Source organism: Botryllus schlosseri, chromosome 15 (genome assembly GCF_051294905.1).
Source record: "Botryllus schlosseri isolate E-star chromosome 15, Bs_hap1, whole genome shotgun sequence".
Classification (NCBI taxonomy): Eukaryota; Metazoa; Chordata; class Ascidiacea; order Stolidobranchia; family Styelidae; genus Botryllus; species Botryllus schlosseri.
The window spans coordinates 18,110,376-18,123,077 of NC_137250.1; the positions used below are offsets into that span (position 1 = coordinate 18,110,376).

At 38.7% G+C, this 12,702-nt stretch overlaps 1 protein-coding gene across 1 annotated transcript; it reads left to right on the forward strand.

Moving 5' to 3' along the window:
* Positions 1-158: 158 nt before the first annotated feature.
* On the forward strand, positions 159-12,053 carry LOC145457058 (b(0,+)-type amino acid transporter 1-like). The gene is made up of 5 exons (XM_080335214.1): positions 159-932; positions 2,474-2,621; positions 5,569-5,756; positions 9,455-9,661; positions 10,269-12,053. Exons 1-5 carry the CDS (start codon positions 234-236, stop codon positions 10,524-10,526), a joined length of 1,500 nt encoding a protein of 499 aa, XP_080191340.1. The 5' UTR covers positions 159-233; the 3' UTR covers positions 10,527-12,053.
* The last annotated feature ends 649 nt before the right edge of the window (positions 12,054-12,702 follow it).

Sequence of the window (12,702 nt, forward strand, 5' to 3'; positions counted from 1 at the left end):
ATGCACTGCATCACTTTTTGAAGTCATAAAATATGGTAAGCTTATATGGCTATGAACTATCCCTGAATGGAGAGAATGGTAAGGCTGGTTATAGTTTCGAAGAGAAGTGAATGTTTAGGCGAGTTGGATATCAAACATTTGCAGTGCCAACCCCTTTCACCTGCCTCATTTTGTAGAAAAAAAACTCTCATTAATATCCTTTTCACGTGTAAACATTGCATAGTAACTAAGCCATGCCTAAGTCTTGGGAGACATCATCAATCGCCAGCTCGCCTAGCAAATCAGGAAAGGAGGATAGATTCGAACTAAAAAAGCAAATAGGACTCTGGGGTGGAGTAGCTGTAATAGCAGGAAGCGTTGTTGGATCCGGGATTTTCGTATCACCCGTTGGAGTATTAGCTGGAACAAATGGGAGCGTTGGTGTCAGTCTTATTCTGTGGATTGCGTGCGGTCTGTTTTCAGCGTTAGCAGCGCTCTGTTACGCCGAACTGGGAACTACTATACGCGAATCCGGTGCAGAATTTGCGTACCTCAATGTTGGATATGGCGGCCCGTTTGCCTTCATGTACACCCTCTGCTTTTTGATTATCATATCTCCAGCTTCGGATGCAGCAAAAGCAATAGTGTTCGGAACATACCTGTCGACGCCATTCTATCCTGGATGCGACCCGCCAGATTCGGCGATTAAATTCGCGGCTGCAGCCAGTGTCTTATTTCTAGGCTTGGTGAATTACGTCAGTGTCAAGTCTGCCACCAAAGTGCAGATCGTATTCACTGTAGCGAAATTTATCGGCATGCTGACTATAGTTATCGCTGGATTCACAAGGTTGGGAATGGGTGACCCTGTCGGGATTACTAATTTCCAAAATGCATTCGATCCCGACGTGTTAGCGGGTATTACAGCCGGGCAAGTGGGGTTGGCGTTTTATCAGGTAGGTTGGAGTATACGTGCATTATGTATTCAACGTAACGAGCAAACAATCCCTGAGTTTGCCCATCGCATCGTGCTTAATTCCTGTTACATAAATGTGATTAGCACAAAGTAAACCAACACTGCGTGAATGGCTTACGGCTGACTCTCGTGTATTGTCCACAAATGTCCGTGTAGGTATATCCACATAAAATCAATTGCTGCATGATATGAAGTACTGGATTTGTGTATAGCTTCAATAATTAATTAGCTCGAAAGATAGGCTATATATGATATTTATATATCACAGGTTGATTTCAGTCGTGAGTTCACAGAACTGACCTATATGACATCGTCATGTTAAGCCTTCGCGATATTTTTCTCTCGGCATTTTCTGGTACTAGTGATTGGTGTCCATGCCCATATGCATTCAAAATATAATTGACGTTCCAATAAAGAGTGATTACTAGGGCAAGTTTTTGTTGCAGTCAAATCCGTGGAAAGTTGCATTTATTTTTCACAAAAGTTGCAGTAATAAGTTGCATTTATTTTTCACAAAGTTGCACTAAAAAGTTGCATTTATGGACAAGTTCCTTCAAATTATTAAGGTATGAGATACTCGAATCGATCCGTATCCAAGGCATTGTAGCAAAACTCAGTGTTGGCGACTTCAACAAAATTAATAGCTTGAAAAACTTTACCCAGTATAATTGTCGGCGATCTTGTCTGAATGTACGTCAAATCAGAAACGACCTCAAATTTAAACGACAGTCAAATAATCAAGCGATTTATTTACATATAGTGCCAAATATTTTCAGAAAAAATGAAAAATCGAAAAAAGTTGCTAAATGTTTCTTGATAAATCGAAAAAGTTACAAAAAGTTGCATGAAAATAATGGAGAAAAGTTGCAAAAAGTTGCAATATATGAATCCTCCAAACAGCTTAAAACACCATACTACATAACTTCTGGGTATTTAGGAAGCTGCCAGAAGCTGTAAAAAAAATTCGCAAAAGTTGCAAAAACTTGTCCCAGTGATTACTCATCTTATCCATCAGAACAAAATCTATTCACCAATTTATTTTTGGAAGCTGTATCATCACACAGGTCTAAAACGTAAACCTTGATGTTCTGTTTTACCAGAGGGATTCTCGAAATAGTAGGCTAATTTTCGACCTCAACAAAATAACATAATATTAGTCGGTTTTTAATCATTCGAAATATGATCTGCACAATGGGTAACTTTCATGTTAACGAATATGTAACAGCGATGGATATTTATCGTATTATATTCATTCACATTCCATTCGTAACACGACATACATTTAGGTCATGAGAGCCTTTTTCGGCTTCCCCGTATGTGAGATTGTCACAGCTGATCAGTGCTCACTGCTCACTTCTCCATGACTATTAATGAGAATATTACTTAAACTATCACCGCAAAGGCGATGCATAATTTCGTGAGTTCTGTGCAGGCGCGGATTACCAGCTGATTACAATTGCAGACTTGGATATACCTTAACTTTTAAGTTCCGGTAGTTTCAGCTGGTGAAATGTTTCAAAGGGGCTCTTTTCCTATAACGGATGGAACAAATTGAACTATATAACTGAAGAAGTAAAGGATGTAGGAAAAACATTGCCGAGAAGCATCATCATTTCGATGATCGTCGTCACGCTTTTCTACATCATGGTCAACATCGCTTACCTGTCAGGTGAGTAAAATGGTAATATTTAGTGGCGGCACCAGATGCCCAGCATGGTGGATGACGTCATTACGCAAAAGCAGAGGTGGTCAGTAACGAAGTACTTCTACTTTTTGGAAGTACTCAAGTAGTTTTCCTCTACTTCTGGTACTTACTCAAGTAGATCTGATTTTCTCTACTTCTACTTCTACTTCGTAATATTTTGTGATCTACTTACTTACTTTTCGCTATTTTCAGTTTGTCAAGTAGAAGTAGTTCCATCCTCCAATCAGGAAGATAGCCTGAGGAATTTCGGGGCTGTTTCCACGGAGTACGAACATTTAATTTTCATAAAAGTTGAGTAAAGCTCAGAATTTTCGTCGCGCTTGGCGCGCAGTAGATACGGAGTAACCAGTATGATTTCACGGACGTATCGGTGAATATAATTTAGGTAGCGGGCTGGCTTGGTTCTGTTCACACTACATTGTCGCCCTTCGCCCATATGAAATATTTCATCACAGTTTATAGTGCTCATCACAACGATTGAAACTGATGTTTCGCAATCTAGCATTTACTTAGCATATCGTAATCTGGCTTGCCCATGGCGCATACTAATCTGGAAAAGTGGACTCAGACTTTTTTTTTAGTTTTAGAGCTGATTTAGCATACCACCTTCGAAACTTTCTGGACTAAAGACATCAAATACATGTTCCGCTTTTAGAAGTAGTATTTATATTTCACTTTCAATTTCCAGCATCATATACTTAGAGATCTAATGAATATCAGTTTGTTTGTCTGGAGGTCATACATGTTGAAGTATAAAAGCAAGTGTAGTAATGCTTTTAATTGCCGGAAATAAAGCTACACAATATGGCATTTTTACTTCTGGTACTTACTCAAGTAGATCTGATTTTCGCTATCTCTACTTCTACTTCGTAATATTTTGTGATCTACTTACTTACCTTTCGCTATTTTCAGTTTGTCAAGTAGAAGTAGTTTAATCCCCCAATACGAAATTGACCTGAGGAATTTCGGGGCTGTTTTCACGGAGTGCCATCGTTGAATATTCATAAAAGTCAATTAAATCTAACAAAATTTGTTGCGCTTCGCGCACAGTAGTTATGGAGTGACAAATATGTTTTCACGAAAGTATCAGTGAATATAATTTAGGTACTGGATTGCTTGGTTCCGCCCACACTGCATTCTCGCCGATATCAAATATTTCTTCACAGTAAATATGGCCCACCATAACATCTGGAAATACCATTTCGCAATATAGCAATTACCTATCATATTGTAATCTAGCAGCCCATGACGTGTCCTGCTATTCTGGAAATCCGGCTTTTTTGAACGTTACACCTGTTTTAACAGATCACTTTTGAAGCTTTATAGGCAAAAGACATGAAATATATTTTTCGATTTTTAGAATTCCGAGTATCATACTTTGAGTTCTAATTATTTTCAGTTCTTTTGTCTGCAGTACATACATGTTGAAGCATGTGTAGTAATGCCTCTATTTTCCTAAAATAAAGCTACACTAAATATAAATTTTACGATCCACAATGTTTGTTATTAACGTATACTAATCACGCAAAGTGTTGAAACCGTATCCGATACATCTTCTCCGTATTGCTCTTCGCCTAAACTTGGGACCTTATATATAGGGGTAGGGTGCCATGCCATGATATTCCCTAAAACGGGGTCTTCTAGTAAACAAAGGGTTGGTATCGCATTTTCATATCAATACTATAATTTGCATCCCATGATATGCGAAAGAATGCTTATTCTGGCTGAAATTGATACCTCCTGGGATGCATCAATACGAATCAAGCTCTCTGCTCCTTCCGCATAGCTCAATTTGCAGCTTTTGACAGTCCATGCGTACAAATTAAGACGGTTTTCAAAACTACTTACTTACTTGAGTAGATTTAAAGTCAGTCAATTCTACTTCTACTTCAAGTAGTTTTAGGTAGCTTGTGGAAGAAGTACTTCTACTCGTACTTGAGTAGATTTTTTCGTCGCTACTTCTACTTCTACTTGAGTAGCTTTCTTGACTACTTTGACCACCTCTGCGCAAAAGTGGACGTTTGTATAATAGAAGTTCCCCTGTCTTTATATCTCTTCGTGTGTCCACCGGTGGTGGTCAAGTAGAGGTAGAAGTAATTTCATAAATTTCTACTCAATTACGAGTAGATGTAGCGATTTGCGCAAGTCAAAACTAACTTACAACTACAACTAACTACAAAAACAGTATATCATACGGTACGGGATGAATGATATATTACAACAAAAGAAACGCGACATTAAAATCTCAGAGGTATTGAAACTAACACACTACACAAGTGTGATCGGTGTTTACAACACTCTAAATTCAAGGCGTGCAGCTAGACACCACATTTCAACATATTTAATGTGTTCCCAATATTATGTGTACCAATGCATGATGTCGAGTCAAATGCTCAATACTAGATGTTGATCTAGATACCATATTGTGCATTAAGACACAATATTGTCTAACACGTAAATATGTTCAAATGTGGTGTATTACTGACCGCCTTGAATTTAGATTGTAGTTACAACAGCCATGCTCATCAATGACAATTCTGGTCGTAATATAAAAAGTCTTGATCCGACTCCGATCCGGCTGTGGCCATAAATGAGAAAATCCGGCCGGATATCCAATCCGACACCGATCCATGCCCAGATATAGTAAGAAGTAATTAGTTTTTCTTACAAATTGTTGAGTAGAAGCGGGATATTCCTGAAACATAACCACTTGAGTAAGTAGTGCTAGTAGTCAAAATCTACCTGAGTATTCCGAAAACTTAACAGAACTTTGTTACTGACCACATCTGGCACCCATGAGCATGTAAATAATAAATATCATACTAAATAGAGAGTACATGAAGAAATGAGTCCGAATGATGACGAGAATTCCCGAAACCTTCCGAAATCAATGCTGCACTTATTTTTGCAGTTTTGACGCCAGCGGACATGCTTTCTTCCAAAGCAGTCGCGGTCACTTTCGCATCGAGGGTATTCCCAAGTTTCGCTTGGACGATGCCTGTGTTAGTGTCGCTCTCGGTGTTCGGGTCGTTGAATGGCTCCCTTCTTACCGGGGGGCGGGTCCTATTCGCAGCCTCAAGGAGGGAGCATCTGCCCCAGGTATGTAGATTGATTTTCCTGACGTATTTTCAACATTGACATCGCATGAAAACTGCGTCTTGGCACAACGGCGGGTGCCGAAACGGAGAGTGTGATATAAGCGAGTCATTGATGAATCTTCGTGCAATAGCGGGCCGCATGAAATGTGCAGAATGTCTGGCGGGTCAATTATATTTCATTCTAGATTCCTTACATCAACACCCACACAAGGATTTTACAGCAGGAAGCAAAATTATCGTAATAAAGATACATAGCTTCCAATTATGTCATCACGGTGAGGCTGAAGTATTTCAACTTTCTAGGAGCATCAACAGGAGTCACGCTGAAAAACACGCTAAAAATTTCCAACTCCATCATAGATCTTTATCTTTTTCGGCAGGACCATTCAAACATTGAATTCCGAATAACAACTATAGTCAGGACGTTTCGAAATTCATAATCAGATCTAACGACGGGTGCTAAATAATCAGTAACACCACGGAGTGACAGGAAATTGAGAGTCTGTGACGATACAACTGTATTGCGTACAATCCGTACATGGAACACTCGTTATTATGTAACTCACTGTTTTGACGTTATAGTTTCGACGGCTCACTGGTATGGCGAGCAATGTTTTCAACTCGCTATTCGGAATGAAAGCCTCTGCAAACATGTCATATATATGTTATAGGCTACCTATTTTAATGAGAAGATTTCGATATGGAAGTGATGTGCGACAGTCGGGAGTCTATTGGATTTTAAAGCTTTTGGCTCGATATGGCGTCATATTAAAAAGTGTCAAGATAGCTTCTCATTCATTTCACGTTTACATGATATTATCAAATATTTGCTGTAGCTATTTCGTCCTCTTTTCAAAATATTGACCCATAACACTGATGTGCATGGGCATACATGCACATCACCGCTAGGGTTGGGCAAAATGAAATACTGATTCGAATCGAATTAATTTCATGCCGTACGTATCGAATCATACATGTTGAATCGCATCAAAAGGGATGACGACATTGTTGTCAAAACGGAAGCGGTGTATATTGACAGCTCCCGAAATATGCTGTAACTGTACCATTTGTATGAAGCGATTTCATGATCCTTTCAACACCATACTTCCATTAAAACTCAATGTGTTCGTTCATTCATGCTAATGATGTTTCCTTAACTTTAATGATGAACGCGAAGGTGTGGATTATACATATTCTCCTCCAGTAGGCCTATATCTCAAACATCTGATACAAACAGTTAGGAATGATGAATTATAGCGATACATTTCAATAACAAAGCATCAACGTTAATCAATCCCTGGGAATGGGATTATTACTTGGCTTTTCAATCAGGCAAACGAATACCTCCAACCTTCAGCGCCTCATACGCTTTCAAAAAGACTATATATTTCCCCCATACAGGGAGCAATATTTCGTATCCAATGGCTAATGCCTCCAGTAAATGTCAATCAATAAAATAGTATTGAGAAGTGGTTTTCCGATTCGAGCCAAATTGTCAGAATCTGATCCGAATCAGCTGTGACTCGATTTTGTCTATCCCTAATCGGTAATCATCGCACTATGTCAGGCTGTGTCACGAGATTGATTGTGAGGAATAGGACGATTTTTTTACCTAGAAAACGGAAGATTTTTACTTCAAAAACTTAATTTTGACATTTTTACCTTAAAAAACGTAAATTTGACAAAATTTTGCTCTCATGTAGGCTATGTAAATTAGGTGTTTTCGCACATTATGTTAGAATTGTACTACTTATCTTGATTTCTGGTTGGAACTGTCTGTCCTGACGAAGCAGTTTGGCCTGAAAAAAACTTTTTGACTTTGAAACTGACAGATTTTTATATGAAAAACGAAATCTGGACCTAGGAAGAATTCCAGTAGTTACATGACGCATTATGGTAGAAATAATTACAATTTGTTGTAGTGCAACGAAGGATACCTTCTCACATTCTCCGGTAGAAAGTGTCTGTCCTTAGTAAGTAGATTGCTAAGAATGGAAAAAGAACGTGCAACAGCAGCAGTTACTGGCTGACAACACTGAAGTTGTGCGTACACTGCTGGTGACCAGAGGTGGTCAGTAACGAAGTACTTCTACTTTTTCGAAGTACTCAAGTAGTTTTCTTCTACTTCTGGTACTTACTCAAGTAGATCTGATTTTCGCTACCTCTACTTCTACTTCGTAATATTTTGTGATCTACTTACTTACTTTTCGCTATTTTCAGTTTGTCAAGTAGAAGTAGTTCAATCCTCCAATCAGGAAGATAGCCTGAGGAATTTCGGGGCTGTTTCCACGGAGTACGAACATTTAATTTTCATAAAAGTTGAGTAAAGCTCAGAATTTTCGTCGCGCTTGGCGCGCAGTAGATACGGAGTAACCAGTATGATTTCACGGACGTATCGATGAATATAATTTAGGTAGCGGGCTGGCTTGGTTCTGTTCACACTACATTGTCGCCCTTCGCCCATATGAAATATTTCATCACAGTTTATAGTGCTCATCACAACGATTAGAACTGATGTTTCGCAATCTAGCATTTACTTATCATATCGTAATCTGGCTTGTCCATGGCGCATACTAATCTGGAAAAGTGGACTCAGACTTTTTTTTTAGTTTTAGAGCTGATTTAGCATACCACCTTCGAAACTTTCTGGACTAAAGACATCAAATACATGTTCCGCTTTTAGAAGTAGTATTTATATTTCACTTTCAATTTCCAGCATCATATACTTAGATATCTAATGAATATCAGTTTGTTTGTCTGGAGGTCATACATGTTGAAGTATAAAAACAAGTGTAGTAATGCTTTTAATTACCGGAAATAAAGCTACACAATATGGCATTTTTACGGTCCACCATATTTTTTTATTAACGTTTACTAATCGCGCAAAATGTTTACACCGTATCCTATACAAATTCTCCGTATTGCTCTTTGACTAAACTACGGGCCTTCTGATATGGGAGAGGGTGTCATATACCATGATGTTTTCTAAAACGTGCTGTTCGATAAAACAGAGGATTAGTATCGCATTTCCTTATCAATACTATCATTTTCATCCCATGATGGGGAAGAATGCTTATTGCTTATGCTGTCGAAAATTGGATACCTCCTGGTATGCATCAATATCAATATGAATCGAGCTCGGCACCTTTCGCATAGTTCAATTTGCACCTTTTGACAATCCATGTGAACGAATTAGGATCGTTTGCACAACTACTTACTTACTTACTTGAGTAGATTTAAAGTCAGTCAATTCTACTTCTACTTCAAGTAGTTTTAGGTTGCTCATGGAAGAAGTACTTCTACTCGTACTTGAGTAGATTTTTTTCGTCGCTACTACTACTTCTACTTCAGTAGCTTTCTTGACTACTTTGACCACCTCTGCTGGTGACACAGCGTGACACACGCAGTCTTGCTCCAGTTAGGATATTGCGGTACGTTGAGCACAACACCAGGTCAACATTTGACCGTTTATGATTCACAATGAGCAGACGATGGGCCGTCTACAACGGTAGGCCTACAAGATGTAAAATGTCAAATCATAAGTTCACCGACAGTGTAAAGATCTACGATACAAATTAAATGCAATTTTTGAGTTTGTAGACAAAATTGACATTTTTTTTCTAACGCTACAATGTTGACTTATTTTGACATGTCAGAAAATCGTCCTAGTGATGAATTTCCCATTTTGTTCTCATGCAGCTGTTTTCGATGGTCAGCGTAGCTCACACTACTCCAGCACCAGCGATCATCGTGCAAGTGGCTATGATTTTGATTCTCATACTTCCGGGAGATTTCGACACACTCATCAGCATCATGAGTTTTGTAGCTTGGATCTTTTACGGATTATGTGCGGCTGCTGTACTTATTCTTCGCAGAAAGTATCCTAACATACCAAGGCCATACAGAGTAAGTAATATATATAATGCGAACGGTACTGTTTTCAGTCTTGTCAGCGAAATCATTGTCGCTGTCTGTATGTTTATATAACAAGGATAATTTTCTCTAGCCATAGCCTACAAGTCGACCTAGTTTTCACGATTTAGAACACGCGTCTACGAACTCATTCATAATTCTCCACTGCTATTTAGCCACCAGTGGCCATATTGAACCCACAAGAGTAGGCCTAATACATTTCGCACTGTTGGAAGGTGGTATTTATTGATTAGCGAGGAGGAGCTCGTATTAACCTGCAAATAACATTCGTACATCTAGTATTCTAGTTGGTTAATCATTATTATAATTTTACGAAAACAAAATTGAAGACAAAATACCACTGTCGACATTGATACCCACCCCATATGTTCTCCCGGAAATATTCACCATTTCTTGTTTCCAAAAAGTTATTGCTGCTCTAAATTGGCTTGAAGGTACAGTGACTCCATCCCAACACTAATATCACCAGGAACTCTATCAGATCAGGTTCATGCTGGGGTCTGATCAAGATGCTGTATCCGTAATACCTAGAATAAGACTCCTAATCGTAGCACTAACGCACTACATTTCTTCTATTCAGGTGCCAATCGCAATTCCTGTGCTGGTTGTCCTTTTCGCCATTTTCCTGGTGCTGGTGCCTCTCGTTACGGACCCGCAACTCGCATACGTCTACGGGATCGCGCTCATGGTTTTATCGCCGGCCGTGTACTACCCCATGGTTCACCGAAAATTCAGAATACCAGGAATGGATGCCTTCACAGCATTCATGCAGCAAGGATTGGAGGTATCGCCTACGGACTGGGAAGACGACGTGATCAGAGAAGAGCATGAAGATTGATATTTCCGTGTAATATTTTGACGATGTGGCGTTGTCGCCGTGAGGCTGACATTTTTTAAGCCTTTACTTTTGTGCGGGTGGGCCAATAAGGTTCCACATTAAGTAGTCTGTTTAAAGTAGAGATTCTAATTGGATGCTACGGAAGTGCGGGTAACTGAGATTCGAAAAATGTAACATATGTGATTCAACAGAAAGCATCAAAGTTGATACCTTTTCCAGGCTCATTGGTAACAACGGTCAAGTTGCTATTTCGCCTGTTGTTAACATATTTAGAAAGAGTCAATATGAATTGACATAATTTCAATAATCGGTTTCTAAAAGTATCAACGAGTTTCAGTAAGACCGTCACAATTCAGTCCATTAGCCGGTACTTCTTTTAAGTAAGTAGTATTTTGGTTAGCCGTGTAAAAATTTGTCATTATAGTTACCTTATATCACATGGTTGGATTTTTGAGTAATAATCACTTCGTCTGAAAATATGAGAAAAATATATATCAATCATATTGTACATCATGTCGTAATTCTTCGCCAGTATTTATCAGCAGCAAAAGCTATGCACTCCCAATTCCTAATCCACCGCACATTAAATTGGAAAATATGCCGATTAATTTATTGAAATGCAAAGTAGTATTATAGTTTATATTTGCGAGCTGATATATTGTCGGGACTTAGCGTTCGAAAAGTCGGATTTCATTATTCTGGGGTACAACATTGTATAGAATATGTTGAGCATTTCACTAATCCCTTATAATGCGTAGATTCCACAGGATTCATAGCCAGTGCTCCATAGGTGAATACTGTAGTGATTAACAAACTTAAGGGTGGGTTGTACACAGAGGTGGTCAGTAGCGAAGTACTTCTACTTTTTCGAAGTACTCAAGTAGTTTTCTTCTACTTCTGGTACTTACTCGAGTAGATTTTTTTTCTCGCTACTTTTATTTCTACTTCGTAATATTTTGTGATCGACTTACTAACTTTTCGCTATTTTCAGTTTGTCAAGTAGAAGTAGTTTAACCCCCCAATAAGAAAGATAGCCTAAGGAATTTCGGGACTGTTTTCACGTAGTACCAACATTTAATTTTCATAAAAGTCATGTAGCCTACTACCCAGAATTTTCGTTGCGCTTCGCGCACAGTAGATATTGAGTGACAATATGTTCTAACGAAAGCATCGCTGAATATAATTTAGATACCGGGTTGCGTGGTTCCGTTCACTCCGCATTGTCGCCTATACCAAATATTTCATCTAAGTAAGTATGGCACCCCATAACGTTGGAAACTATCGTTTCGCAATCTAGCAATAACCTATTACACCTAGCAGCCCATGACGCATCCTAATCTGGAAAAGTGGACTTAGACTTTTTTAACGTTAGACCTGTTTTACCATACCACCGTTGAAACTTTCTTGACAAAAGACATGAAATATATTTTCCGCTTTTTAGAAGTAGTATTTGTATTTTTCTTTCAATTACGAGCATTATACGTTGAGTTCTAATTATAGTTTCAGTTCTATTGTATAGAAAACATAATATACATTTTGAAGTATAAAAGCAAGCGTATTATTGCCTTATATTTTCCGATAATAAAGCTATACACTATATGACATCTTTGCGATCTGCCATATTTTAATTAACGTATACTAATCGCGCAAAGTGTTAAAGCCGTGTCCAACACAACTTCTCGGTATTGCTCTTCGACTAAACTAGGGGCCTTATAATTTTTGGGTGGGTGCCATGCCATGATATTCCAAAAACGGGGTGTTCGAGTAAACAGAGGATTAGTATCGCATTTCCATATCAATGCTATCATTTTCATCCCATGATGGGGACGAATGGTCATGCTGTCAAAAATTGACACCTCCTGAATGCATCAATATGAATCAAGCTCTCTACACCTTCCGCATAGCTCCATTTGCAGCTTTTCAGTCCATGCGAACGAATTACGATCGTTTTCAAAACTACTTACTTGCTTGAGGAGACTTAAAGTCAGTTAGAGAGAGAGAGAGAGAGAGTCTTTATTTTCATCGAACCAAAATACATAACAAACGGCAGTGATGGTGGTACAGAAAATATGCGTGCACAGTATTCGGTATTAGATAGGAATGATCGATAAGACCGTGAAGGTCATCTAGTCTGATCACACCAGCATCAAACAGGTACACTTGACTCAGAACAGTC

Coding starts and splice junctions, on each gene's coding strand:
- LOC145457058 (XM_080335214.1), top strand. CDS start 234: ATGCCTAAGTCTTGGGAGACATCATCAATCGCCAGCTCGCCTAGCAAA. Junction 933..2,473: donor TGGGGTTGGCGTTTTATCAG/GTAGGTTGGAGT, acceptor AATGTTTCAAAG/GGGCTCTTTTCCTATAACGG. Junction 9,662..10,268: donor ACATACCAAGGCCATACAGA/GTAAGTAATATA, acceptor TCTTCTATTCAG/GTGCCAATCGCAATTCCTGT.